The sequence below is a fragment of the Chironomus tepperi genome, unplaced genomic scaffold (assembly GCF_022539635.2).
Source record: "Chironomus tepperi strain 1889 unplaced genomic scaffold, CSIRO-AGI_Ctep_v1 contig_365, whole genome shotgun sequence".
NCBI lineage: Eukaryota > Metazoa > Arthropoda > Insecta > Diptera > Chironomidae > Chironomus > Chironomus tepperi.
In genome coordinates, this window is record NW_027226487.1 from 61,752 (window position 1) to 89,194 (window position 27,443).

Genomic DNA, 27,443 nt, shown 5'->3' on the forward strand with positions numbered 1-27,443 from the left:
GAATTTTTTTTAGAATCTTGTAAAACAATTTTAAAAATATAGAAAATTTTCAAAAAATTTGAAAAATTTTCTTTTAAAAAAAAAAAATTACAAATTTTCCCCTAATTTTCAAACTTAAAAAAACCCAAAACTTCACATCTAAAAACCATTCCATCTCAATTTCACATCCCATTCGTCATCATCAGTCCAACAAGTCATCATCAAAAACTGTCTACAAAAGTTCACATTCTCGTTCACCACACATAACTATCCTTAAAAAGAAAACAAAGTGGTTTATCAAGCACATAAAAAAAATGGATATAAAACCATAGTGACAGAAAGAATATTTATTGCTGTTAAATTCAACAAACATAAGTTTCTTCTCACTTTTTTCCTCCATTTTCCTTTCTTCCCATTTTCGTACATCTCTATCAACTTTTACACGCACAAATACACACAAAAACCAAAAAAAAAGCATAATTTTGTGTATGAAAAATGAATGAAAATATTATCATGTGAAAAAAGGCTGAGAAAATTTTCCTCAAGTTTTTTTCTGACACAATTGTGGCTGATGTAAAGGTTGAGAGATGAGTTTCGTGTTGTGAAACAAGTTTTGAAGCGCAATGAAACTTTAATGTCGAAAACAAAAGAAAAAGAAATTAAAAAATTCATGACAGAATTTAATAAAAGAAAAAAGTTTTTTTTGAAAAACATTTTCTTGATGTTTTGAAAAGTTTTTAGAGATGTGAGTTTAAAAAAGTTTATTTTTCGTATTGACGGCATGCACGGGATTAGCTTTTTCAAAAGTTTATACTCATTTCTTGGTCATGCTGAGAGATATTTGATGTTTTGGAAGTGAAAAATTGTTGGGTTTGTTGAGGAGATTTTAGGGTTAGAATTTTTTTATCTTGGTGAAAAAAGGGTACAAATAGGAACATACTGAGAAAGGGTTTGGACAGGGGTTTGGAAGGTTAGAGGTCATTTAACATCCAGCCAAGGAATTAAATCAACCAGATGGTTAAATGACCTCCAATCAGGACGTTAAATGATCTTCAACCAGAGAGTTAAATGGTCTCTAACCTTCCCACCTCACCCCTCTCCCTTTGGACAAAACTTAATTTTTTGGAGGTTTTGGGAGTCAAAAATCAACAAACCCCCTCCCCACTCTCTACCCTCCTCAAGAATACAAAGGTAGATAAGCCCGGGTTCCATTTGATGACGATTAGTCCCTATTGATCCACAGTAATCTGGGGAAGGCCATAAAGCACACTTGATCTGAACGGCCAGCGAAGTAATTAAGTAAGATCCACAGTGAATCGTAAAGCGTTGCGGGTTCTATTTGATATAAGAAAAAAAGTGCTTTAAAAACTCCATACCGTAGCTTTCTTCATTTGTCTTCAAATTCAGCTCCATTTTACAACACCTTGAGTATTTTCCCACACCTCAAACCTTTCTCTATCCCAGTGGCTGCTAACCTGTGTGATACGACCCAATAATGTGTCGCCAAAAATCTTTGGTAGTGCCATGAATCGTATGCCGTGTGCGGTTTTAGTCATTGACCACTAAAGGTTGCCGTGAGAACTAAAATGTTGCCCATCACTGCTCTATCCTTAACTCCTTTTTAACTAAAAGTAATCTTGTTCTTTTTCTTATAAACTTCATCTAATCACAAACTTTCTATCCACTCAAAAAGTACAAAAAAGTGCAATAAAACACACAGAACACACAAAAAGAGCGAAGCTATCATGACAAACAAAACAAAAAAGTATTTCATGAGAAAAATGAATTCAAATCATGAGACTCAGCATGCAATTCACTGAAAAAAAAATTGGAATCATTCCATTTGCAGTAAAAATGAAAAATCTCAGTTGTTTATTATTTTACACTAGTTTTTTGAAAAGCGTCTTCATTATTTATGAAATAAAAAAGCTTTTAGTTAATGGAAGGACATCAGTCAAGAGTCGTGAGTTGCAGCATTAAAATTTCAGTGTAGAATTTGATGGAATTCGAAAAAAAAATAGTGCAAATTTATTATAGAGTGTGCAGTTGAGTGGAAATGAGAATAAATTGGTATTTTAGTTACTTTTGAAAGCTTTTGGGAGTTGAGTGATGTGGAAGGAAGAGATGGAAATTGTGATGTTTTTATTAATGATTGTTGAAATGAAGTTAGTTTTTGAGCTTAAAAGATCAATTGCTGAGCTTTAGGTACAATTATTGAACTAAATTTTGAATTATTGAATTTTAGGTTCAATTGCTGAACTTAAGGATCAATTATTGAGTGAAAAGTTCAAATATTGAACCTGAAGATCAATTATTGAGCTTAATGGTTCAATTATTGAACTGAAAGGTCGAATTGTTCAACTTTAGGTTCAATTATTGAACTTAAAAGTTCAATTACTGAGCTTAAGGGTCAATTGTTGAACTTGAGGTTCAATTATTGAACTTAAATGTTCAAAAAATGCAAAATATGCATGAATAAAAATAGTAAAAATGTAATGGATTAGCCACAGTCCTCTAATTACCTTCTAAACCGCTCTGAATCTTCAAATTACCCCCTCCAATTCTAAAACGACATTTTGTTCAGCTCACAACCTTTTCATCAATCCCCAATCAAACTACATTTATGCCAAAAGCATTAAAAAATTCCCATCCAGCTGACCTATTCAGCTACAATTCAAAACTGATCATACCGTCGCAACAATAACTCACAATAAAAGCCATCAGTATGCAATACAATTCGACTAAAAATTGATAAAAAATGCATTCAAAACGAATGTCAGAATTCATAAAAAGCTACAATTCAAAGCATTGTATTGTAAAAAGAATGTACGTGAATTTTTTTGCAATCAGAATAGACGACAATGAATAATTCAGCAGGAACAAAAGACTCAAGAATTTATTGTTTTCATTGATTTTGATATTTCATATTCCGGTAATTGGAAAGTCGTGAAAAAATGTGAAATTGTGAATTGTGATGAAAAATATTTAAATTTTTTGTCATAAAATTTAAAAAAAAAAATATTTAAAATTTTAAAGAAATTTGAAAAGTTTGAAATAATTTTAAAAATTTGAAAATTTTCAAAAATTCAAACAAAACTTGAAAAATTTTCAAAAGTTTGAAAATTTTTAAAACTTGAAAAATTTAAAAAAAATTAAAAAGTTTGGCAAATTTAAAAAAACAATGGAAAAATTTGAAAAAGAGTTTAAAGAAAATGAAAAATTGAATCAGATTTGAAAAATTTAAAATAAAATTGAAAATTAAAAAAATTGAAAAATTTGAAAATTGAAACATTTAAAAAGAATTCCCACAATTCACACCAAAAAATAAAAAAATTTCATTAAAATTTATTTTCACATTTAAAAAAAATTCATAACGTTAAACTTATTCCCCAAACCACAGTGAAAAGTTTCTAATTTGAAACTCAATTTTTATTATATTTGTCATGACTTTTGATAAATTGCAAGCATTATCATAAAAGTTATTATTTTTATTTTCAATAATGCTTGGACAACGAGAAAGATAAGTTTTATTTTTATTGCAATTTCACTTTTTTATACTGCTTATTTTATAGTGCTACTCGTATTTGTCATTGTTAAGTGCAAGAATAGCTGGGGATTAAGTTTATAGCTGCAGGGTTGGGGTTTGGGATGAAAAAATTTGTTAAAAAATTAAATTAAAATTTTCAAATATTTTTTGACCGTTAAAATTTAAAAATCGTATATAATTGTTTGTTAACTGAATTTCGAGCTTAATGCAATTTTTGATGAATTTTCAAATATTTTTTGACCGTTAAAATTTAAAAGCTTTAAATCAAAGCTCATTTAACTGTTTTTGAACTATTTTCAATTTTTGATAAATTTTCAAATTTTTTGACTGTTTAAATTTTAAAAATTCGAATAAGTCATTTAAACTGATTTTTGAACATTATACAATTTCAAAAGAATTTTCAAATATTTTTCAACCGTTAAATTTGATAATAAATTTATTCTCACAAAATTAATATATTTTCTACAGCCCTAAACGTTCATAAGTGTTTAAGACATAATAAAATCACAGAATCCACCCTCAAGTCCTTTTCAAAAAAAGTAAGAAACCATAAAAATTCATAGCACTAAAAGCTTCACATAAATGAAAGGAAATCAAGGTGTGAGAAATGTCCATTATATCCATGAATAGCCCCTCATTTCTAAATGAATTGAAAAATTATGAGGAGTGATGTGGACACGGATGATGGTAATCTTGTGCTTCCGTTGCACATTTTTTTATAGCTTTATATCACACATTCACAATCTTATAAGGACGAAAATAACAAAAGATTCCTTTCATGTCATCCATTAAAGCATGAATTGTGTGAATTTATGTTATCTAATATAAGGAACATAAACGTAGGAAATGCATCAATAAAATATGCCATGGCTATAATAATATTTACTTAAAGATTTATTAATGTCATCATAATAAGAATAACGAGAGCAAAAGTCTCAATAATAATATTGTGTACATATATTAAATTATGAATTTTTTTCTTCTCGTGTCATAAAAATGTGCGGATGTCTTTAAATGGCGCAGAAAATACTGCGTGAATTGCGATACATGAGGGATAATGCTTGATATAATAAATGGAGGTGAAAAGAGTTTGTGTGAATTTTTGGGTGCTTGGGATTGGTAGACAGATGATGAATAGGGTATGTAGGCTGTGTAGACAGGTAGCCAGGAGAAAAGTCGGAGAATCTTCAATTTGCTAGTGTTTTCTCCAGATAGGAATCATAACCCAACCTCTGGTTTAGCGTTACATACTCCCACCATGCACTCACACCGTGCACCACCACCACCATGCACATACTCTGTGCTCCATCCCCACCATGCACCATGCGCCACCCCCAATCTCCACCTACCTCTCTCCAATCAACTCATCTGACTATGGATGCTGGGATATGCATGGTTAAAGTTAGGTTGTAATTGTCTACAAATCTAATACTCAATTATACCTAATACCCAACCCAGATGGCATACTGAGTCGAAATAACGAGAAGAATATTGCACCAGGCGAGTGTGACTCTGACCTGGGGTAAGATTCGATTAAATTACAGCCTCAAGTCATATTCATGCTGGCCTGGTCTTGGATTTTTCGCTATTTTGACGTCGTGTGCTTTTCACTCGGGCCTTTCTTGCAGGTATGCTTTCTCGATACCATAACCGGAACCGGGAAGTTCCGAAAATCTTCCGGGACCGGAATTTCGGGAAAGAAATCCCAATCCCGGAAGGTTTTTGGGATTTCTCGGTTCTGGTCTCGGTATCGAGAAAGCATACTTGCAAGCTAGAGTTGTCTATAATAAAACTGAAAAATATTCAAGAAGATGACCTAAAAAATAATTTGACACAAGGCCCTGCATACTCTCAATGCTGATTTCAACATTTTAACATAATTTCCATTCAAACTCTCAATATAATCCCCACCCATCCAGACAAAGCAAAATCCAGAATCTCATCACTTTCCCTCATAATCCTCCAACATACATAATAATAAAAAAATATCGATACTCTGCAAACAATAAATGAATTATTTAGGAGGAAAACTCGAGTGGAGAGAAGCAAGAAAGTGTGAAATTAATGTGATGGAATAATAAATATATATTAATCTTCTTTCAGCTGTGTCGTGTACACACTCACAAATAATATTGTACATTGTATTGATGAATGGATATAGCTTATTTTTGTTGATGTTAGAATGGAATTTATTGAGGTGTTTATTCTTTTTTTTCTGTTGCTGAGATAAATGTGGCACTGGAATTTATTTGATATTACGTGAGCTGATAAGTTGACAAATTTCAAGTTGTTAGGGGTTGATGGTGTAGTATGGCATAAAGATTAAGACTTTTTGGACATACTATGACAGTTAGGCAGCTAAAGATGGTATCTGATGGGAATTTATGGCTTGTGGAGCTAGAAATTGAAGCTTTTAGGCACTAGAAATATTATTATGTGAAGCTACTTAAGATTTTGGAGTAATCTTCAGTTCTGAGGATGCACCAAGGTTATTTCGAATCAAAGCAAGAAGTCGCAATGAATTTTAGATGCAATCGACATACAGCGAACAAGCGGTAATGGAAAAGTTGGGTAGGAAGTCGAACTTACTTACTTACTTCTTAATTTCATGTCTGGGGCGCACGGGGGCCCATTGCCACGTTTAGGAAGTCGAACATTAGACTCAAAGTTCCTCGGTTCTATTCAGGGAATGTTTAGTTGAATTCAGGTGCTTCTTTTGCTGTTTTGGTCACTTTAACTCGGTTTGTGTGATTCGCGACTTACAAATTGTGGTTTAGTACGTTGCATTGATATACCCTGCGTCATGCAGTGCAAAGATTTGAGAATCCATTGAGAATAAACTGTCATAATTGCAAACGTTCCCTTAAAACCCCGATTACACCTGAATTTCACCTCAAAATCACAGCATCTCATCAACAAGTTCCTTAAATTCAATAAGCTCATTAGATTATCATCATTTTTACCCAACCACAAGAAAATCTGCTATTTACATCAACGTAATCGTCTTTAACATTTAATTCCATGATCATGGCATTAAAGCTCTTTTACTCGACATTCTTAAAAGTTGGCCAAGACCAAGTATTTTATCGTTTTCATTCTTTTCTTACAAAAACTTTTTTATTATGAAAATATTCCCATGAATAAAGTTATAATAAGACTTCATTCTCTCAATGGAGCCTAACTAGTTCATTTTTACTTTATTTTTCTAACCCATGTCAGTTTGCGAAGTCTATGAAGTCTTGAAAAAGTTTTACTTTACTCAGTATGGCTGTAACTTCCACACGAATATGTTTTTCCAATAATATTTTCGGCTATTCAGTGCTAAAACTTTATGTCTGCTATTTATATGAACGCCTATATTGTGCCTTTTTTGAAGGTTCATAAATTATTGATGACTTTCTTTTCATGGCATTACATGCATGAAGTTATGTAGCACTTAAGCTCAAATGTAGAATAATCTCATATTCAATTACATGTATCATGGAATGGTCTATGCAAGTTCTATGCAGGATGACTTGATGGTTTTTTGTTGAATTCATGGTGTAAAATGTGATATTTTTGAAAGGGACGATATTAAAGTGCGGATGACTGACTTTATAGAGAGTTTAATGTATGTTTATGGATGGAAATATTTGTGATAGTTAAGTGGGTCATGGAGGATAGAATGGAATGTATGTAGGGTAGCACTGCTGTCTAAACTACTGTTCACACTACTTAAGTAAATCAGAATTGACAGGGCTTTAATGAAGAGTCGCCTACACTGGAAACTGTGGACTTCGCCACATTGAAAACTGATTTTGAAGTCCGGATTCATAAAGTTCCTGTTCAATGCCACATCCAGAGTGTCGTGATATCTAGTTTAGATAACACTGGAATAGATAAACGACTAAATGCGCACGATGCACTGTACAGAGCTCAATCATATTGACAGTACTTTAAGTCACTTTAAGAACTGATTGTCGATCGTCTTTTCTGTTAGGAACCAAACTCACGTGCTTGTAGAATAGAATGTTCCAGAGTTCAGGTCTAGGTCGAGTGGTCAACAGTTTGAACACAACGACCTTACCTCAGATCAATTGGGTTTTGCAATTCTGAGATTGTAGTGTACGAAATCCCGAGATTCACAACATTTTGATACCAGGATTGAGAATTCTTTATCAGTAACGTGCATTTGGCCTCTATGACTTGTACTCTAATATGCCAAAATGCAAAAAATCACTTAATACATCTAACTTAGTCACTAAATTCTCTTCAAAACCTTTAAACACTTAACCATCCTTTTGCATCCAAAAAGAAACTCAATTTTCTTCCTTTTGTCACCAAAAAACTGTGTCATTAATTACATCCAGCCATAAAAAAGACACCAAAAAAAAAAGTTTCTTAATGAAACGAAACTAAAATTGAGGTTGTAGACGTACAAAAAAAAGAAAAACTTTTAGTTTAGCATTAATTTTGACATTCGTACTGGGAAATACAATAATTGACAACATTTTCAGCTCCTATAATTTCTTGTTAGTTTCACTTTTGGGAAAAATGAAATTATTTTTTTGCTAGATTGAAGCTTATGAAGAAGACTTGACTGCATTGATGAAAATGAATTGAAATGTGAAAAAAAAATTTTGGTTTTGTGTGCTGCATTAAGTATAAGTTAATTTTCAAGTGAAGTTCTGCATGAGATGGTTTTTTTGGTCGGTTTGAGATCTTTAAAGAGTTGAAGATTCACAACAGGGGTGTGTGCAAGTAGAAGGAGGAAGGGAGGGGTTTGGTCGGTATCACAATAATTAGGTACCGAAGTACGAAACCATTCCGACATCAAGCAGCCTCGACTCATGGGTGAAATGGTAGTTCGAAGGAAATTTGAAGGTTTTTTTTAAATTTTTCACCAAAAAACCCTAAAAAATTGAAGAATTTCAACCAAAAAGGTGGAATTTGGGTTAACTCCCAGCCCTTCCCCATCCTTCATCGTTCCAACTTCACAGACAACACAAAGGATAACCTGAACTTTACCACAAATACTTTTTCAATTTCTCTCTTATTTTTTACCTTCAACTTAATCTTATTTTTAGTGTTATTTCTATTCATTAAATACAGCATCTTCTCTCTATTCACAGAAGAAAGACATAAAAAAGAGGAAACAATGTCCATTTCAGCATTCAGAAAAAAGAAGCTCCTATACGTCTTCAGCGTATTCTTTGGTAAGATACAAATTCTTATTTCAAAAATTAATTCATTATATGATATCCTATCAGTAAAGCTTGTGCTGTACGGATACCTACATGTATATACGTATTTATTCATATGAGCATAAAATATACAAAGAAGAGGAGAAATGGATACGAGAATGAATTAATACCAATGTGCATGAGGATGAAATGTTATTTTTATTTTTAAGACTTTTATGACTTCAAGGTATGGTTAAAGGAAGCCTTTGGAAAGCTAATATTGAAAGATAGATTGTGTTCTGACTTTAATCAAGCTTTAATATAGTTTAAGGAAGATTATGAGATAATAAGGTTATCGGATAGCAGATGGGGTCAATAGAGATGTTATAGATCATTTCTATGGATTTGAAGTCGCACTTTAATGAATGTCCTTATGAGTATACATAAAAAAATCTAATTGAGCATACTCAATTTTGTCAGCAATTTCGGATGTGCCTATTCTACTGATGTCCAGGTCTTGTTTCGTCATAATTTAAAGTAGAGTTCGAAGTCGACTCGGATTTCGAGCTCTTTGGGCTCTATTGTAAATCAGTCTAACTGGACCATTTAGCGTGAACTGGGCAATTGGCAGGCGAAATCCGGCGATGAAACCAGCTTCATCCGACGGCATGGGTGTCAAACCTCCCACACGCCTTTTTTTTGGCTCTTGAGAATTGGTTAAAGTTCCTTTAGAAATTCAACAAAATGCGAAATTTGAGGTCTTTTAACGAATTGACAGTAACAAAAATACCAAAAAAAGACTAGAACTTCCAAATTTTCCGATTAAATTCCAAATTAAACCTAATATAAGCTCTGAATCTTCAAAAATTCATCAAAACCTTTTCAAATCCTAAGCCAATCCATATTTCAAATTTTCAACAAATCCAAACCTTGCATCACGTCCTTCTTCTCGTCTCTATTTCATTCATTGTTCTCAAACAAATGTTCATATGCTCATATATTGTGGAAGAAAGTCATTAGTTATTTAATGCTAAAAGAATTCAACTCCTTAATGCTACTTTGCCATCTCTTTTCATATTTTCTTCTTATTTTTCCTCTTTTTTTACCATTCACAGACATAAATAATAGTGGCGAAATCGACAAAAAGGATTTCGAGATAGCAATTCAGGTGAGTAGAAAAAGCATCAACAGTCGTTACGACTGGAAATATATTACAGAACCAAAAAAAGAAGAACATTGAGAACAGCTTTAAGTTATTTAAGATTTTGTAGATGAAAATGAAGATAATGTACGACATTTTGGGGGTGGATTGGATGGTTTTTATGATCGAAAGTGCATTTTACTGAAATTTCTTTATTTTATGCATGCTGTGATAATAAAAATAACAATTTTTTTGTGCTCTCATTTCGTTTTTGAGGGCTGTGAATGAAAGAATTGTTATTTTCGGTAAAGGCTGGAATGAAGAAAATATTTATAAGCTCCAAGGGGATATACGGCATTTATTATCTTATCTAGAGCCAAACAAAAGATGAACTTTGTGAATTTTTTAACAATTTTTCAAGACAACGGAAACGTTTTTGTGAAGGCTTTAAAGACATTTTGGGGGTGTTTTTGTAGATAAGTTGAAGATTTAGAGTTTTAAATGGTGGATGATGTGGTTTTTAATGTTGTGATTTAGTGTCATTATAATGGGATATCTGATAGGTATAAATAATATAAAGAGGTGTGCACAGTTAGTGCTACAGAAAAGCTTCTAGTCAGATTTCAAACTAACACATTTAGAAGAAAATCAAAGTTGGGAGGCTCCCGGAGAACTTCCAAAACCAATTCTGACAGGAACTATCCTGACCGACACAGACCAAAAAACTCAAGTATTCGCCATTTAAATGGGTTTGAATCAGTCGTCACGTTACGATTAGAGCAACTTTGCGGGTCTTTCAGTCAACACGTGCGACATAGCGTACTCGTTGTGCTGTTCGAGTACATACTCTTAAAATCTTCTACAAGAAAGAGTTTGGGATCTACGCCATGCATAAAATTTCCTTTCAAAGTGTATGCAATCATCCTGAATGATAAATACACTTTATAACTAGTAAATGGCAAGTTACTGTCCACTCGAGTTTTTTTAACCGATTTTACTCTAGCATCGGACCGAATTATACCAAATCTAACTCTTTTGAGTCTTCACCGATCTATGAACCCTTTTTTAACCTTTTCTACACCTTAAACCTCTCAAGAATATTAAATAAAACAGCAAAATTCCAAAACACTTTTCATTCCAAATTGAAATCCAAGAAAAGGCTGAAGAAAAAAATCCCACAAAACTCAAGCCACTTAAAAGCCCACACATTAATTGTTTTCACAGCAATCAGATACATTCTAGCCTAATTACACACCCACTTTTAGTAAGACAATATCCATTATTTATGCTACAAACGAAAAACAAGAGATATAAAATTAGAAACAACAAACCTAAAATTAATTCACCGTTCCTGATTAAAGAAATGTTTTCTTTTGTCTTACGAAAAATCTTTTGCTGAATTTTCCAAAAACAATAAAGTTTCAATCCCAAACGAAAAAAAGAAAGTTTTGTTTTGCTTTCATTTCCTCTGTTCTCATTAATCCGACTGTTGAATGTCATTTGACAAGGGGGGTATGAAGGGTGGTTTAGGCATACTCTTCCAAAACTTCAGGGGAAAGGTGTGAGGCTTCAAATACTACCCCGGAGAGGGGTCGGGACTTCAAAGAGCTACCGCGGGTAAAGGAGGCTGCAAAGAACTTCTTAGGGGGAGGAAGCTTCAAAAAACTACCCGGAAGGGGGTTTGGGCTTAAAAAAATTATCCGGGGAGGAGGTGAGGCTTCAAAAAAAGCTACCCAGGGTGGGAGTGGGGGTTCAAAAAATTTCCGAATGGCGGAGGGGCTTGAACACTACCCAGGGATAAGTGGCTTCAAAAATCTATCCAAGAAGGGGTGTGCAACTTTAAAAAAATTACCCCAGGGCGAAATTAAGCTTCAAAGAGCTAACCCGGGCAGGAGGCTTCAAAGAACCACCCAAAGCGGAGGGAGGGGACTTAAAGCACTACCCAAGGGGAAAAACAACTTCATAAACCACTCAGAAAGAGGAAATCCTTCATAAAACCCCTGTCTACATCCCTGCAACTTCCTTAATAATGAAACACAATGAATGAATTAATTTATGTAGAGCACAAAAAAAGATAAACTTTAAAATTATGTCCACAAACATGCGAAACAATTGAAAAATTAATGAGAATGTGTGTTTTAGGATATAAAATTTCATATTTTATTGCCGGTATATGCCTTATTTTACTCATTATTGTACTTTTGACCTTTTTTTTGTGCTGTTCTCCAATCTCTTCATTTTTGGACATTAAATATACATTGTGCTTTTGTTTGTTTTTATATTAATGAAATTTTTTTCTCTTTTTTTAATTTAGAAAATCTGTGACCTTCGAGGATGGCCTGCTGGTAGTGAAAAAAATACTGAAACCCATGAAGTTATGTTTAAAATCTGGGAGGGTTTACGGTCAAAGGCTGATAAGGATAATGATGGACAGGTTAGTTACACTACTGTGTTTTTACTGTGTGTTGTTAATGTCATTGAGACGACCACAATAAAAAAAATTCTTGTTATTCGCTGTATACACTGTTGTTGTTGAAAAGTATCAGAATTCTCGTCGGATTAATTTTCGTAACTGGACGGAACAAAGAGCTGTTTTTATGGAGCTCATACGAGGAATCGTTAAATTGTAGTCTGTACGGTTGTGTTTATAAAGCTTATTCATCCCTTATGTGGAATATCTCTTAATTGGATTTTTTTCGTGATGCAATGTGACAATTTTCAAACTTAATCAAAGACTTGAACCTAGACTCACGTCGTTAATCTAGACCTAGAGTTACAATCAAGTCATCTGGGGTCAGACTCATGTCGCCCTAAGGTCAGACTCATGTCGCTCTAGGGTCAGACTCATGCCGTCCTTAGGTCGGTAAGGGTCAGACTCATCCACCCTGGTCAGAATCCCGTCGCTCTAGTGTCAGACTCACGTCACTCTAGTGTCAGACTCACGTCACTGTAGTGTCAGACTCACGTCGCCTAGAGGTCAGACTCACGACTCATCAGACTCACCCTGGAGCCAGACTCATGTCGCTCTAGTGTCGACATAGTCATCTGCAGATATTGCTACAAATACTCTAAAAATCCCTATACTCTTAAAGCAACAATATCTAGGTCAAGCTATCTTAATCCAGGTCACCTAAAGTCTTACCCATCAACAAATCATCACATAATTCCAACAAGTCCAATAAGATATCCATAAAAAAAATTAAAACTTACCTAAGGGACACATAAACATGATGTAGAATTGCTTGTTACATTGTTTTATATATTAAAATGCTACACATACAGCATAAAAGAGTAATATTTTTGTAAAATGAATGTGCAATTGTGGTAAATTTACACAATTAACCCCCACCTTAGCAAAAAAATTATTCTTGTCAGTGAAAAATTTTCAACCATAAAGCATTTCTACCCTTGTTCTAAACGCTTCGTTCACCTCAATGGCCTCATGTAAAGTTACCCTTTATATTGATTTTTTATTGCCTGCCGGGCATTAACATGGATATATGTTATAATACATGTGAAACTAAAATAAAAGGAGATGAAAAATGGAGTAGAGGTGGCAGGAGCATGCTAGATGGTATGAGTAAATTTATTGAGTCCACATACGTAACGAACATGCTTAAAAAAAGTTTTTTTAGTTTCTTCTTTTCATGCATGTATATAATCAAATATATTTTTTTGCTCATGCATATAAAAAAAGTACAAAAATAAAATTCAATTCACGACAAAGGAAAATTAATAAGCTTTTTTCCTGACTGGATGCCTTACAGGGGTGTATTGAAGGGGATGAGTGGGCACATACCACGCACGGGAAAGGTAGGGGAGTCAACTTGCAAAGCAAACCCTCCTTCTTTCTTGAATACCTTATTAATGGCTTAAAGGGGCATATTGAAGCAGAGGGTGTGGATTGTCGGTGATTTAGAGTCAAAACTCCCACCTTGTTGATCGTGAAACGCAACGCTTGTGGCGGCAGGGTCGACTTCTAATGCAAATTCCACCCTTTTCTTGAATGCCTTAAAGGGGCATATAGAGACGGAGGGGGTAAGTGGTGCAAATTTGGGGTCAACCTGCCCCTCCTTTTTAACCATGAAACGCCAAGCACGGGATAGGGTTGGCTCGACTTCCAAATGCACTCCCCTCCTCCTTTCCCTTGCATCCATCCCTGCCATCCTGGATACCTTATTTTTAAAAATAACCCAGCATTAAAAAAGGGTGGGAAAAAAGAGAATTTAATAAGATTTATTCTACGAAATTTTTTTTTTTTTTCAAGTAATAACAAAGGAACAACGACGGAAAGCCCTTAAGGTTATCAAGGAAAAATTGAGTTCAATCATGATTTCCTTATTTTTATATTTTCTTTGATATTATCAAATTTATAAAAAGCTTTTTTTTCACAAAAACAAGTGGATGAGGGGGAAGTAAAAAGATTTTCTGGGAAAGTTAAATTGAGTCACTTGGAATTCGAATCAGTTGAGATGAAAATAAAACGATTTAAATGAGTTTTTATAAAGTTCAACAATCTTTAAGTGTTGAAGAAGTTTAAACATTGGTTAAACTTATTGTCAAAGTTATACTTGCGGTAGATTCAACCTGGGAAATACTACTTTGGTGTTACTGTTTGAGTTTGACTTGAGTTTGACCTGGTTTTGTCATTATTTGCTCTTTTTGAGATTGTTTTTCATAGTTTTGTGGTAAATGACTTAGAATTTAGATTTGTATGAAGAGTTGAGCTTTAATTAATTTTTAAGCATTGTCTGACTATGCATTTGTAATGTTGAGTCATATCTACAACTTGCTGACTTTCTAAGCTAGCCGTACAGATCAATTATGGTCCATGACTTTCTTTAGATATCGCCTGAAGTTACCAATCCCTAAAAATCCCCAATTCCCCAATACTAATCCACAATCATAATCCTTATCATTCTCAAAAAAGTCCACATTCATTAACCTTTTGCAACTCACTTGTTGTTAAATTAAGCCTCAATTAAACTTTATAACGTACTCTACCGTGACTGACTATAATCATCATTACCGTACAGTCGTTTGTTGCTGCCGCTCAGATGCTAATATCAAAAGCAAAACAAAGCACAACACATGTCAATAATGCACTACCATGACCATCAAATGAATCGCAAAAATGTCCAAAAAATCGATTTTAAATTAAAATTTTTTAAACTTTATGGCATACAAAAGCTATTTTAGACAGCCATATAAAAGCCCTTTTAAGTATCACGAAGGTGTTTTTTGTGTGTTGAATTGAGGGTGTGGAACCGATTGCGTGCAAACATCCGCAACAATTCCAACAATTGTTTACTCACAGTACTCATTTCCATTAGTTAACAAAAAAAAGTGATTTTAGCTTCAGCTTACAACCCGACCGTATACAGACATAAAAATCCACAGTGTTTAATCTAATTTAGTTGAGTATTTGCGGGTGTCTGATGAAAGAAGAAAAGGCTTCATGAGAAAATTGAGGAAATTTGTGTTTAATGGATTAGAAATGATTGCCCCATAAAGAATCTACTGAACTAGAACTTAACTTTAATGGATAATACCATAAAGCAGGAGGAATAGCTTCAACATAAAAATGAATTAATCTCATCGATTAGCATCAATTACAGGCACTAAATTTTTCACAAGTTTCTTGTTTCAAATGAATTATTATCGTAAATTACTTGCTACATGATAAATGATCTCCATTATTAGTCGAAAATTTTCGTGTGAATAAATTTATAGTCAGGAAGAAGGAAGTAGTAAAATGAAAGTTGGTGGTTAGATAGAGTTGTTTGGGGTATAAAGCGCATTTTTTGGATGGTAATACACTTGGCATTAGTAATTGGCAAGCGGTTGCCAGCGACAGATCCAGCTTCAGGCGCAAAATAAGGGAGGTTATGACTCATCTAAGGAGGGTCACGGGACTCATCTATGAAGAATCTCGAGACTCATCTAAGTTGGGTCTCGAGACTCATCTAAGTGGGTCACGGGACTCATCTAAGGTGGGTCACGGGACTCATCTATGAAGAGCCTCGAGACTCATTTATGGATCTCTTTTGGTATTTTTATAGTTAGCGACCAGAATTTAGTTAAAAAATTTCAATTCTTTCTCTCAAAACTCTCTAAACATCTTCCTACTGCCCTAAAATCCTCAATATCTTCATGACCATCTCCCAAAATGACTTTCTCACTCACTGACCTAGTCTCAATCATCACAACTCACATTTTCTTCAAGCGCACTGCAGTTTATAGTCTGCAGACCCAATTAAAATTCTTCAATCGTGCGCAGACAGACCAAATTGTGTCTGCTGGCACATCTGCCCAATTAACAACACATAACACAATGGAGAAAAATTCCACAAAAGCATTCTATCTTCCTGCAACATGATGCAATTCCTGTTCTTAAGTATAATAAAATAAACTTCTTCTCATTAACCCACATTATGAATCCATTAAGTCACGAGAGGACATAATAGCATCAGTGTTTTATGTAAAGATGTAGATGTAGATGTAGTGGATTTAATTGCATTATAAAGATGCACAAGACTTTAACAATAAACGAGCTATTTTGGATGTACTGCAATATAAATATTATCATCCTCAAAAAATAAATTTATTGTTACTGCCTGCAGCTCTTGTGAGAAATTTCTTCATTTTTTTTAATTCCAAAAAAAGACGGCAAAAAATTTCTTTTTTCGTGAATGAGGATACGGAAAGTTTTTTTAAACAGCAACGACACAAGTTCCTCATTCGGGGTGAAATGAATTGAGACATTAAATTAAATGAAGAGAAAATGAAGAAAGCAGAAAAGATGCAATAACAATTCTCTCTCAGCAAATACATTTATCTATTATTTTTATCTCTTATACAATCCTAAATTAAGTTGGAGAGGATGAAACAGCACTTATGTCCATTTCAGGAAGAGAATCTCTTGAGAAATAAAAACTAAAATTATTTTTCGTTTCGTTTGTAAAGTTTTTTTTGGGTCAGAGTTGTTTGGAGGTGGAATGGAAGATGAGGAATGAGCCTAGTTCTCTATACCTTATGTTTTTACAGTTTGCTATAATTTTGCTATAAGTTTTCAACAATTTACTAGAACTTTTTAATAGTTTACTATAATTTTTTAACAATTTACTTCAATTTTTCAACAATTTTTTATAACTTTCAAGAATTTGCTATAATTTTTAATAAAGTTGCTATAATTTTTCACGAATTTCCTATAATTTTGCATAAAGTTACTTCAATAGTCCAAAATTGCTATAATTTTTCATAAAGTTTTTCCAACTTTTTTCATTTTTCTATAATTTTTTAAAAATTTGCTATAATTTTCTGTAATGTTTCAAAAAGTTTCTACAATTTTCCATAAAATTGTTATAATTTTTTCAAAAATTTCCTATAATTTATACGAAATTTGCTTTAATATTTCAAAATTGCTATAAAATTCCCGAAATTTGCTATAATTTTTCAAAGACTTGCTATAATTTGCCAAAAATTTGCTTTCATTTTCCAAATTTTTTCTTAAAATTCCTAAAAAGTTGCTATAATTTGTTTACAGATGTTCCTCAAATTCAAGTTACCAACTCTTCCTGCAAAAACAAAAAAGCTTTTTCCTGTTCACTGCTTTTTATGAGGTCAACAAAAGATACTCTCATTGTCTTCATTTCTATCCTTTAATGTGCACATCACTATCCACTTTCGTACTTCAGAACTAGTGCTGATCATCTTTTACTCCATTTTCAATCTTCCCAATTTATTGAAACACGAAATTCCATTAAAATATTGAATTTTCTCATTGTCGAGTGAATTTATTTCATGGGAAAAACGTGCTTTAAACTAAATCGATAATCTTAAAAGTCAATATAGAGAAATGATTTCACATCTAATTTATCTATATTTTCAGGTATCAGTCGAAGAATGGTGCAACATGTGGTAAGTGTTTGTCAATTTTATCTAATGTTTATCATTCAATCAATCTAATTTATTTTCATATGCTAAATTATGCATCATTTAAATCAATTTCTGATTAATTTGAATTTTGTGATTTGACATGAGTTTGGGGTGACCATTTAGTGTTGCTTGCTCTTTAAACTGCTTTGTATGCTTGTTTGGGGCAGCATCAATAGTTTGTCACGCTAATACTGATCCCGAACAGCACAACGTATTCGTCAGGGCAACGCTACGTCGGCAACACGTGAAGTTGTCCTGATGATACCGGAACGCCTGTCTTTGACCCACTTTTACGGCAAAAATGCGGTTCGCTACATTGTGCCGCTTGGGAATCACAAAATTCAATAAATCATAAATGAATTTAAATGAACATTGACACATCACATAATCACATCAAATGATAATTTGAAATTAGAAATGAATTATTTACTTTTGGGTCGTTCACAAATGACGTGTCAAATATTTTAGGGGGTGAGTTTAGTTGTTTGTTTGGAACTCCACCCAATCCCAAAAGCTGTTTGATGTTTGAATTCTTATTTCTTCTTTTCTGGATGTACAGATCAATTGTGATCCATGGGTTTCCATAGATGTTGCCTAAAAGTAGCTCTATCTATGCTTTCTCGATATTGGGACTGAGATCTGGAAATCCCGAAATTTTCCGAATAAAATTATTTCGGGAAAACATAACTCTATCGATGGCTACCGCATGCTAATTCCCGAGTCCAAATTCAATACTGTCTCTATCGACAGCTTCCTTCCTTTAGTACTTTGGATGCCCACGTAACCTTTTTCATCCACAAAGTCAGACTATCAGTCATTTTAATGCTTAAATTCTTCTGTACTCTTTCATTTATTACATACCGATCTTAAGGAGAAGAGAGGGGATGATGAGAGGGTTGAGATATTTTTACAAATCATACAATGCACAATGTAAGGGAGGTACGGGTATGCCAAAAATAGATTTTTCGAGTTACGTAGTAAATGAAGCCAGGGACGTAGGACGGGGTCATTGAGGACACGGGAATCACCTCTTCGAAAATTGGAAAACTAGTCGGTTCCTATTTGCCAAATAAAATTTTCTGGCTATGAAATGAGTGAATAGCTCCCAATGAACTGTACCCTTTTCTTTAAAAAACATGAAATTCATGTTTTCCAATTCCTGCGGTAGTAACTTCATGACTTTTTAAATGCATTAGTTCAAATGCTCATTTTAAAGTTAACCGTTCGAGACAGAAAAACAAGAACAGATAAAAGTTAGAGAAATAGACACTCTCGAAACCTTGAAATAATTCTTCAGTTGAAATGAGAACAAGAAAGTTTTAAGTATCAAAAAGGATTATACTAATCTTAAAGAAATCCTCAAATACCTTCCTTATCCTTATGATAAATCATCACTTCACGTCAGTTTTTCGCATAAATTCCCAAAAACTTGTGTCTAAGCATTTACGGAAATAATGTCATTTTGATTATGGGTTAATAGATGTCATAGACCTTTGAAATCTACTATAAAGTCTTTAAGAGCTTTTTTCCTTAAATATTTGGCAATGAATCAAGCATTTTTGTGCTTATGGAACACAATCTCATGAACTTACCTTTTTTATTCTCTTCTCATTACCCCCTTGTCATGCCATAATCTATTCATATCCTTAAAAAACATTTAAAAATTTATCTTTTTGAAATTTATAAACTTTTTCATTGATATCATTCTAGGGATGCTTATGCCAAGGATCCAAACAATGCATTAGAATGGCAGCAAAGGTAAGAAAATGAAAATTACCAAAAATTCTTCTCAAAATTAATTCAATTTTCTATGTCAAATTAACACAGATACATGAACTTTATGTTCGACTTAGAAGATGCTTCAAACGATGGTGCTATTGATGCGTCTGAGTTTGCAATTGTATGCTCAAGCTATGGTTTAGACAAAGCAGAATGTGAAGATGCATTTGGTAAAATGTCTCAGGTAAGATAATTTTTGGACATAACAGTATATTTAGTATGCAAAAAAATCATTGAAGGTTATCACATTGTTTAGGATTAGAAATTGATTATTCTGATTGTGTATCTTTGGATTTCGTGATATGCAAGGATTTGCATTGGCTTATTGGAAAATTTGTTGATGATATTAAAGATTACTAAGCAGACAGGCACAAGACTTCGGCCGAGGAGACATTATGTAGAAACAAATGGCGACTGCTTGATAAATTTGAAAAAAAAATTTCAACTTAATTGTCATGCAACCTCTGTTTGGTAATAGATATATTCTCTGCCTTGCCAACGTTTAGACAGCATATAAAATGCTCATTTAAGATTTATAATAGGATTGCTTGACCGAGTAGCACAGTTTAGTTGCTAGAGCACCGCTAAGGCCAACATGTTGCCATGTTGATAGAAAAATCTGAGAATGCCTTGACGTTTACTTGATGACTTTGGTCAATTACAGCAAAAAAGAATATTTGCATCATCGTATTGTTCGATTTGGCAGCTTCTATGACTATTGCAATGTTGCTTACACTGTGTGACGCTGAAGTTTCTTTGAAATGCCACCAACCACATGGTGTTGCTCAGCAAGGTGTTGCGTGGCACACAGTTTAAACAACATTGAGTTATTGTGTTAAAATGAAACTCCGAGTCGACTAGAACTTTACATAAAATTGAATCGACTCAAGTCTTCTATTTCATAATAAATCCGATTCTTCTTACTGGTCTGCATTAAAATATGTAAGAATATTGATTTCCCGAGCAACATAATGCGACAAGCTGGATTTTTCTCCATAAAAATGGGTCAATGTCCACTGTCATCATGCGGTTAGGGCGAATTAATGTAATAACGGCAAAACAACAATGTCCTAGTGATTGTAACGAATGAATTCAAATATAGAAAAAAACCGTTTCAACTTTAATAAATCGAATAATCATGAATTACATAAGATTCTACCAACCCCATCTGAATTATGCAAATCATGAACCACCCTCATTCTTAAATTTCACCCCCAAAATTAATCCAAAAAGTCTTGCAAAAGTCCAAAAATCCATTCTCAATTGCCTAACTAAGCGTGATAACCTTTACAAGAAGTTTCATGAAAAATGCACATAAAGCAAGCAGCAAGAAGGAGAAAATCCATTAAAATGGCAATGCATTATTCATGAAATTATTTTATCTCATTTTTCTTATTTTTTTAAAATAAATTTTCTCATGACATTTTAACTCTTTTCTTTCACAGGGAGCAACTGAAGTTACTCGAGAACAATTTGCCGTTTTGTGGCAAGAATTCTGGCAATCCGACGACCCAGCCGCACCAGGCAACTTCATTTTCGGTAAAACGTCCTTTTAACCAAGCTGATTAGAGTGTCTCACTGAATTTTTCAACTCAAAAATCTTGAAACAATTAAAACTTTAAATGAGATCAATGTTCAAGATTTAAGATATAGACATAGAAATAACATCATAGAAATAAATATTTTCTTTTTTGGAGGAAGCATAAATTTTATTATTTTCTTTTTTTTTGTCGCTGATGCAGAAATAAAAACAATAAAACTTTTTTTTTGCTTTCTTTAATTTTTTTTTTGTCTTTTTTTTTACTCAATTTGTTCAATAAGAAAATGCTTTTTTTTTGTGTGTATACGAGATGTTAACAGCATAATGACGATGAAGTTTATGTGTTATATGAAAAAAATAATAGTTGATGAAGTGTAGTCGAAGCAATTAAGCAGAAAAATATTTATATAGTTTATGAGATGATTAATTTGTTATGTGTGTATCAAGAATACTTAAGAAAGTTTCTTATGTGGAAATATAAATGGAATTAATTTCATTGACTCAATGGACGACAAAGATAGGAAATAATGAATAGGTGTAGAATGGTAGATTTATAGGTTAATGGATAGAATTTTGGATGCATAGGTCGATTTTCAGTTATATTGTGCTGCATGACTCTAATGTGGTACCCTAATAAACATAGATGTTCGGAGTTCTAAATCGACTTGAATTCAATAGAGCAATGTTGACTTGAATTTCATATTAAGTCAAGTTGACTTGAATTCTATATTGAGTTAAGTCGACTTGGATTCTATATTGAGTCAAGTCGACTTGAATTCCATAGAATCAAGTTGACTTGAATTCTATTTTGAGTCAAGTCGACTTGAATTAAAAAAAAAAAAAAAAATCGACTTGAATTTTATTTTGAGTCAAGTCGGACTTGAATTCTATATTGAGTCAAATCGAATCAGGTTAAGTTTTCCATACAAGATCCTAGTCGACTTCGCAAATGTTAGAATGAGATACCTGTATTGACCCATCAACGATATATCATTTGGAATGCAGCAATAAGAGAGATATAGAAAATGTATAATTTTCATATGGCACTTTGTCATACAGTCGAATAACCTACGATAGCTCAGTGGTAGGAGCATGTACTCAGAAATTGTAGGACGTGGGTTCGAGTCCCATTCGGGATTCGTTATTCGTAATTGTACTTTTCCTGTGAATGTGTTACAGTTAATTCTTGAATTTGAAACTAAATGCTGCATTGAATATGCAAGTTTTGTCAATTTTAAGGATTTTATGCAGAATAACTATAAGAAAATATGTTGAAGAAGTGGAAGAATTCATGAAATTTCAACATATTTCAGTCCTCAAAATCTCATCCCCAACCTCATCAATTCTCTTCAATTTCTATCCACAAACCCAAATCTTCAACCATAAATTGCAAATCATCTTGACTCCTATTCTCCAACTCATTTTTTTCCATACCTTTTGTTGTCCATTGAACTACATCAGAGAACCACATTGCAACTAAATGACAGCATCAAAAAAGCTTGCATGTGCTACTCAGAATTTATATGTGATCAATTCACTTCTGTTACCGACACTTAAAACCTTTTCAAATTACAATTTTCTCTATTTCCACTTTTTACATTGCATTGTTACTTGGATGGTTTTCAATTCCTGCACATTTGTGAACAAAAAGCATAAAAGAACTGAGATAGAAGAAAGCTAAATGGAAGTTAATTGGTAAAAGAGATGAAAATTGCTTGTCGTAAATTTTTTCTTGGATAAAATTAAAGTTTTTTTTATTTCCAAATAAATTGTTGAAGTTGAAAATCTCAAAGGTAATTTTGGAAGTTTTAAAATGAGATTTTTCAACCTGAATGAACCTGGATTTGATGATTATGAACTTGCTATAGAGTTGACTACGATTATTGTTATGAGAATCTCTGTGGTTTTTCACATAAAAACAAACTGGAAAAATAAAATTTAATTTTTCCAAAAATAATCTTAAATTATTTCACAGGACATAAACAAGATTGCTATTTTACATAAATTTACATTCAATCTGTGACATTTTAATTCTGTGAATGGACCTTTGGGGAGGTTTACTTCCTCATAAGGAAGTAAATGGACTAGATTTCATTAAAGAATCTCTTTTAATGATAATAAATATGAATATTTTATGAGTTAAGGCTTGAATGAGATTTTAACCACAAAGTTTTATGGCAAGTAAGTTTCAAGATTGAGATTTTACTACGGAATAAGAAGTTGGAGCTTGCAGGTGAATTGATTGAAGTTTTTGATATGTTTTGTGGTATTCGGAAGTGTTTTTATCATTACTTGATGATTAAACCACAAAAAGTAGTCCTAAGAATCTTTATGGATGCAAAATTGAAGGAAATAATGCAAAAGCAAGCAATTTTTGGTAATTTTGCAATTTTAACGACATTAATTTAAATCCTAAATTCAATTAAAAATCTATTTTCAACTTCTTATAATCACAAACAAGCTATATAAATCAATATGTTTATGAACATTATGCTCATAATTTACAAATAATTACAAAAATTCCTAATTTTCCTCAATTAAACAATTAAAATTCTCCAAAAAATGAATTTACGAGTTGAAAATGTCGAATCAGATTAATGAGACACTCTTAGTAAATAAAACAAAACAAAATAATATTGATGAAATTTTATTCATTAGCCAAAAATGAATGAGAAGAAAATTTTTTTGAATAAAACATGAAAAGAAAAATCATGAAAAATGTTAAAACACAAAGAAAATTTTTAGAACGAGAAATAAAAATCGGAAGAAAAACTTTTTTAAAAGAATTGCATAAGAATTATTAAAATTATATGAAATAAAGTGAATTTTGGGATTTGGGAGATGGGATCAGTATTAATTTTGTTAGTTTTAAGATTTCGAAATTTTGAATTTTTGAATTTCTTAATTATTTTGTAAGTTTTTGATTTTTGCAATTTTGTAGATTTCGTAAAGAAATCGTTAAAATATTTAGCATAATTATTCATTAAATAAAAAGGTTTTTAAGGTAAATTTTGATAGAAAATGTGGAAATTTAGATTAAAATTCTTCAATTTTAAAATAATTTTATGAACAAATCTGAAACAAATCAGCCATTTTCAGTGTAGGAAATTCTTTTAAAACTTGAAGAATTTTGACAAAAAATTTAAACTTTTTTTTTTAAATTAAACTTAAATAACCTTTAGAGCTCAAATATTTAAGTAGATTTAGTAATTAAATTATAGTTTTGTAGTCAAAAAATTAATTTAAACTTTTAAGTTTGATTCAGATTCGGATTCCGAATTCAATATAAAATCCGAGGGGACTTCAAGCTCTGGCTTTGTTCAATTTTAACTAAAAATATAATTAAGAGTAATTTATAGTTAACCTCAAATTTACATATTGTGGGCACAATTACAGTAATTAGAAAAATATTTAACATTATCCAAAAATCCCTCAAATCCCAAAATTCACTTTAACTTTAACAAAACTATAAAATCAATTTGAAAAATAAGTAAAAAAAAGCAGTTAATTCATACAAACACAAAATATTAAATTAATGTATGTGTGTCAGTAGAATGAATTAAATCAGTTAGTTAAGGCAGAATTAAAAGAAGAAAAAAAAAAAACTTTTTAAAAATGAGCGACCAGATGAGAGAAAAAATTACTAATCATAAGATCAAAAATAATAATGTTTTAAGCTTTAGAAAATTTTAACGGATCAATTCTATTTGAAATTAAAAAAAAAAAATGAGAAAATTTTTAATGAAAAATGATTGAAGTAAGGATTTTGAAAAAAAGAATTACGGAAGGGTTATGGTGGGGTATTGAGGGGGTGATTTGAATTTTAACTGTGAATTTAAGATCTTTTCAATTTTAAGTCGATTTGGATTTTGTATGGAAAAGTTAACTCAAGTTGACTGAACTACAAATAAAATTCAAAGCCGACTTTGAGCTCAAATCTCAAATTTGAAGCTAGATCGACACTTTTGATGACAATTTGCATGAATCTCTCAAAATTAACAAACAAACCCCACTAAACCCTCCCCAAACCATACTTAACATGCGATAAATTTTAAAAAATCACAAAAAAATTCTTTTGTAAAAGATGAAAAAAAAAATCCCCAAATAATGTGATTGATTGAGAATATTGAGCATAAGCATACTCATATTTACCCCCTTTTAACGATATTTATCCTTTTTAATTCTCATGGCTCATTAGACGACTAGGCGAAGTAAAAGATCGATGATACAGAGGGGACTCTAATGAGCTACATACTTATTAGAGTACATTGCCCGGTCTCTAACAAGCCATGAACGCACAATGAAATATATATATATAAAAAAAAATTCTTCCTTCTACTAGTTCTACTAATTCAACCTTTTTTTTTTGTTTCTGTTGCCAATTTATATAAAGCATTAGAAAATTACTCCTTAGGATATAAAATTAAATAATGATGATGATGAAAAAAACAATTGAAATTGTATTAATGTTGTAGGATTTCTATCAAAACAAAAATACTAAATACCGAAGTGACTTTGCAAATTCTGCTCTACTGAACTATTTATTCAGTTCTTCTCCTTTTTACTTTTATCAATAAATAAAAAAAAAAACTATATTATGAGAGAGTAAAAAAAATTATTTCCATTTCATCAGCATTTTGTGGGGTTATTTGAAGGTAGTTCCATTTTGTGGTTCTTTTCAACCATAGATCAGAGTTGAGCAACCTTTAATTATTTGCGGCACACCTAGATGGGTAGTTAACCTCGACCGAAACCTTACAAGTTGTACGGTTCAAGCTATTTCCAAACCATTTTTGGTGTCGCGGCACACATGGCAACCTTCTAATTTTCCGCGGCACACCTCGATGGGTAGTTAACCTCGACCGAAACCTCACAAGTTGTACGGTTCAAGGCATGTCCAATCCACACTACTGTGTCGCATCACACAGGTTGCCCATCACTACACTGTAGATTATAAATCATGCCTATGGTAAAATAATGTTCATTAAGGTGAATGATGTGAATGAAATTTAATAATGCTTGAATTTCATGATGAAAATATTTAGGTCAATATTGGATGATTTAACGCAGAACTGAATGATTTCCTTAGGAAATATTTTCTTTTTGATCTGAAGGTGTTGGATGAATAATTTCATTAAATTCAAGCTACAGCCACAAAATGGAGCATTAGTCTTTGAAATGATATTGAGTTAATAGATTGAGGTGTTTATTAAGGAGGATTGGTATGACTTGAAGGCAGTGTGGCTTTAATTCGGTTTTAACCATATCTTAGTAATCTATTTATCATCTAGAATGGGATATTTACAGTTTAGGTGATATATTTGTACTTGTAAGGTAACAATTTTCATTTCATGTTGAAATTTGTTAATAGTTTATCTGTCTGATCTGTATAGGGCATCAGTATAATGTGATTAGATGCCCGAACAGTGCAATTTGTTCATCAGGCAACTGCTAGGTCGCCGTATCTACAGTAAGACGTAAAGGTGCCTAGATGGTACCGTGTTAGCTTATTAGGACTCATTTTTATGACGAAAAATACGGTTCGTCTCATTGTGCAGCAAGGGTTAACTAATTACTTGATGTATGAATGTACTCCAAGTCCGCCTATATCAAGTTATAGTAAACTTACGAGTTAGCTTCGAAATTCTTGTTAAAAACTTAATTAACCTTCAAAAAATGCTGATTATGGAATAAAAAATAAATCTCTCGAAATTTCCTTTCCTTATTCATCATATAGAAATTTTTAAAAATTTATGCGAAAAAGCGAAATATAAAAAATGTGAAAAATTTTGAGAGGTCAAATTTTTTTTAAAAAAATGTTTTTAACTTCAAACAATTTTTTTAAAAAAAAAAGTTTTGACCTCTTGGCATGAAAAATCTTATGAAATGAAAACAACCTCTCCTTTTAATAACCATTAAACTATATATCAATTCTAGTAATGAGAAAAATAATATATTATAAAAAAAAATTTAATTATCAAACTGTCAATTCTTATAAGCGCCCGAAAAAAAAATAAAAGTGAAACTGATATTTCCATTCATTCTACACATATAGCGTGAAATAATTCAAGAAAAAAACATAATAAATAAGAATTAAAAATAATTGTTGAATGTGAAATATGATAAAAAAAATGATGAAAAAAAAAATTAATGTTAAATGTAAAATCTTTCCGAGCATGAAAATTAAATAAATAATTTTTTCTTTTAGTTTTTTTGCGGCTTTTGTGCATAAAGTCGAAAATATTTTCCGTGTTTTCATTTAATTAAAATTCTCTCACTTTAAATTGTTCACAAATGAGTATAGTTTTTTGTGGCAGGGTTGTTAAATTTTGGCTGTTTTTTTAAAAATTTTAGATT

The 27,443-nt window shown here is 32.2% G+C and overlaps 1 protein-coding gene across 1 annotated transcript in view; it reads left to right on the forward strand.

Moving 5' to 3' along the window:
• Positions 1–21,903, forward strand: part of Scp2 (Sarcoplasmic calcium-binding protein 2) — a 45,751-nt gene extending 23,848 nt beyond the window's left edge. Inside the window, exons 2-8 of the mRNA XM_070646984.1 lie at positions 8,638–8,721; positions 9,804–9,856; positions 12,144–12,263; positions 17,721–17,749; positions 19,478–19,525; positions 19,595–19,730; positions 20,992–21,903. Of these exons, the coding sequence (XP_070503085.1) occupies positions 8,664–8,721; positions 9,804–9,856; positions 12,144–12,263; positions 17,721–17,749; positions 19,478–19,525; positions 19,595–19,730; positions 20,992–21,102 (555 nt within the window). The 5' untranslated portion in view covers positions 8,638–8,663 and the 3' untranslated portion in view covers positions 21,103–21,903. The remainder of the gene's footprint in view (positions 1–8,637; positions 8,722–9,803; positions 9,857–12,143; positions 12,264–17,720; positions 17,750–19,477; positions 19,526–19,594; positions 19,731–20,991) is intronic.
• The last annotated feature ends 5,540 nt before the right edge of the window (positions 21,904–27,443 follow it).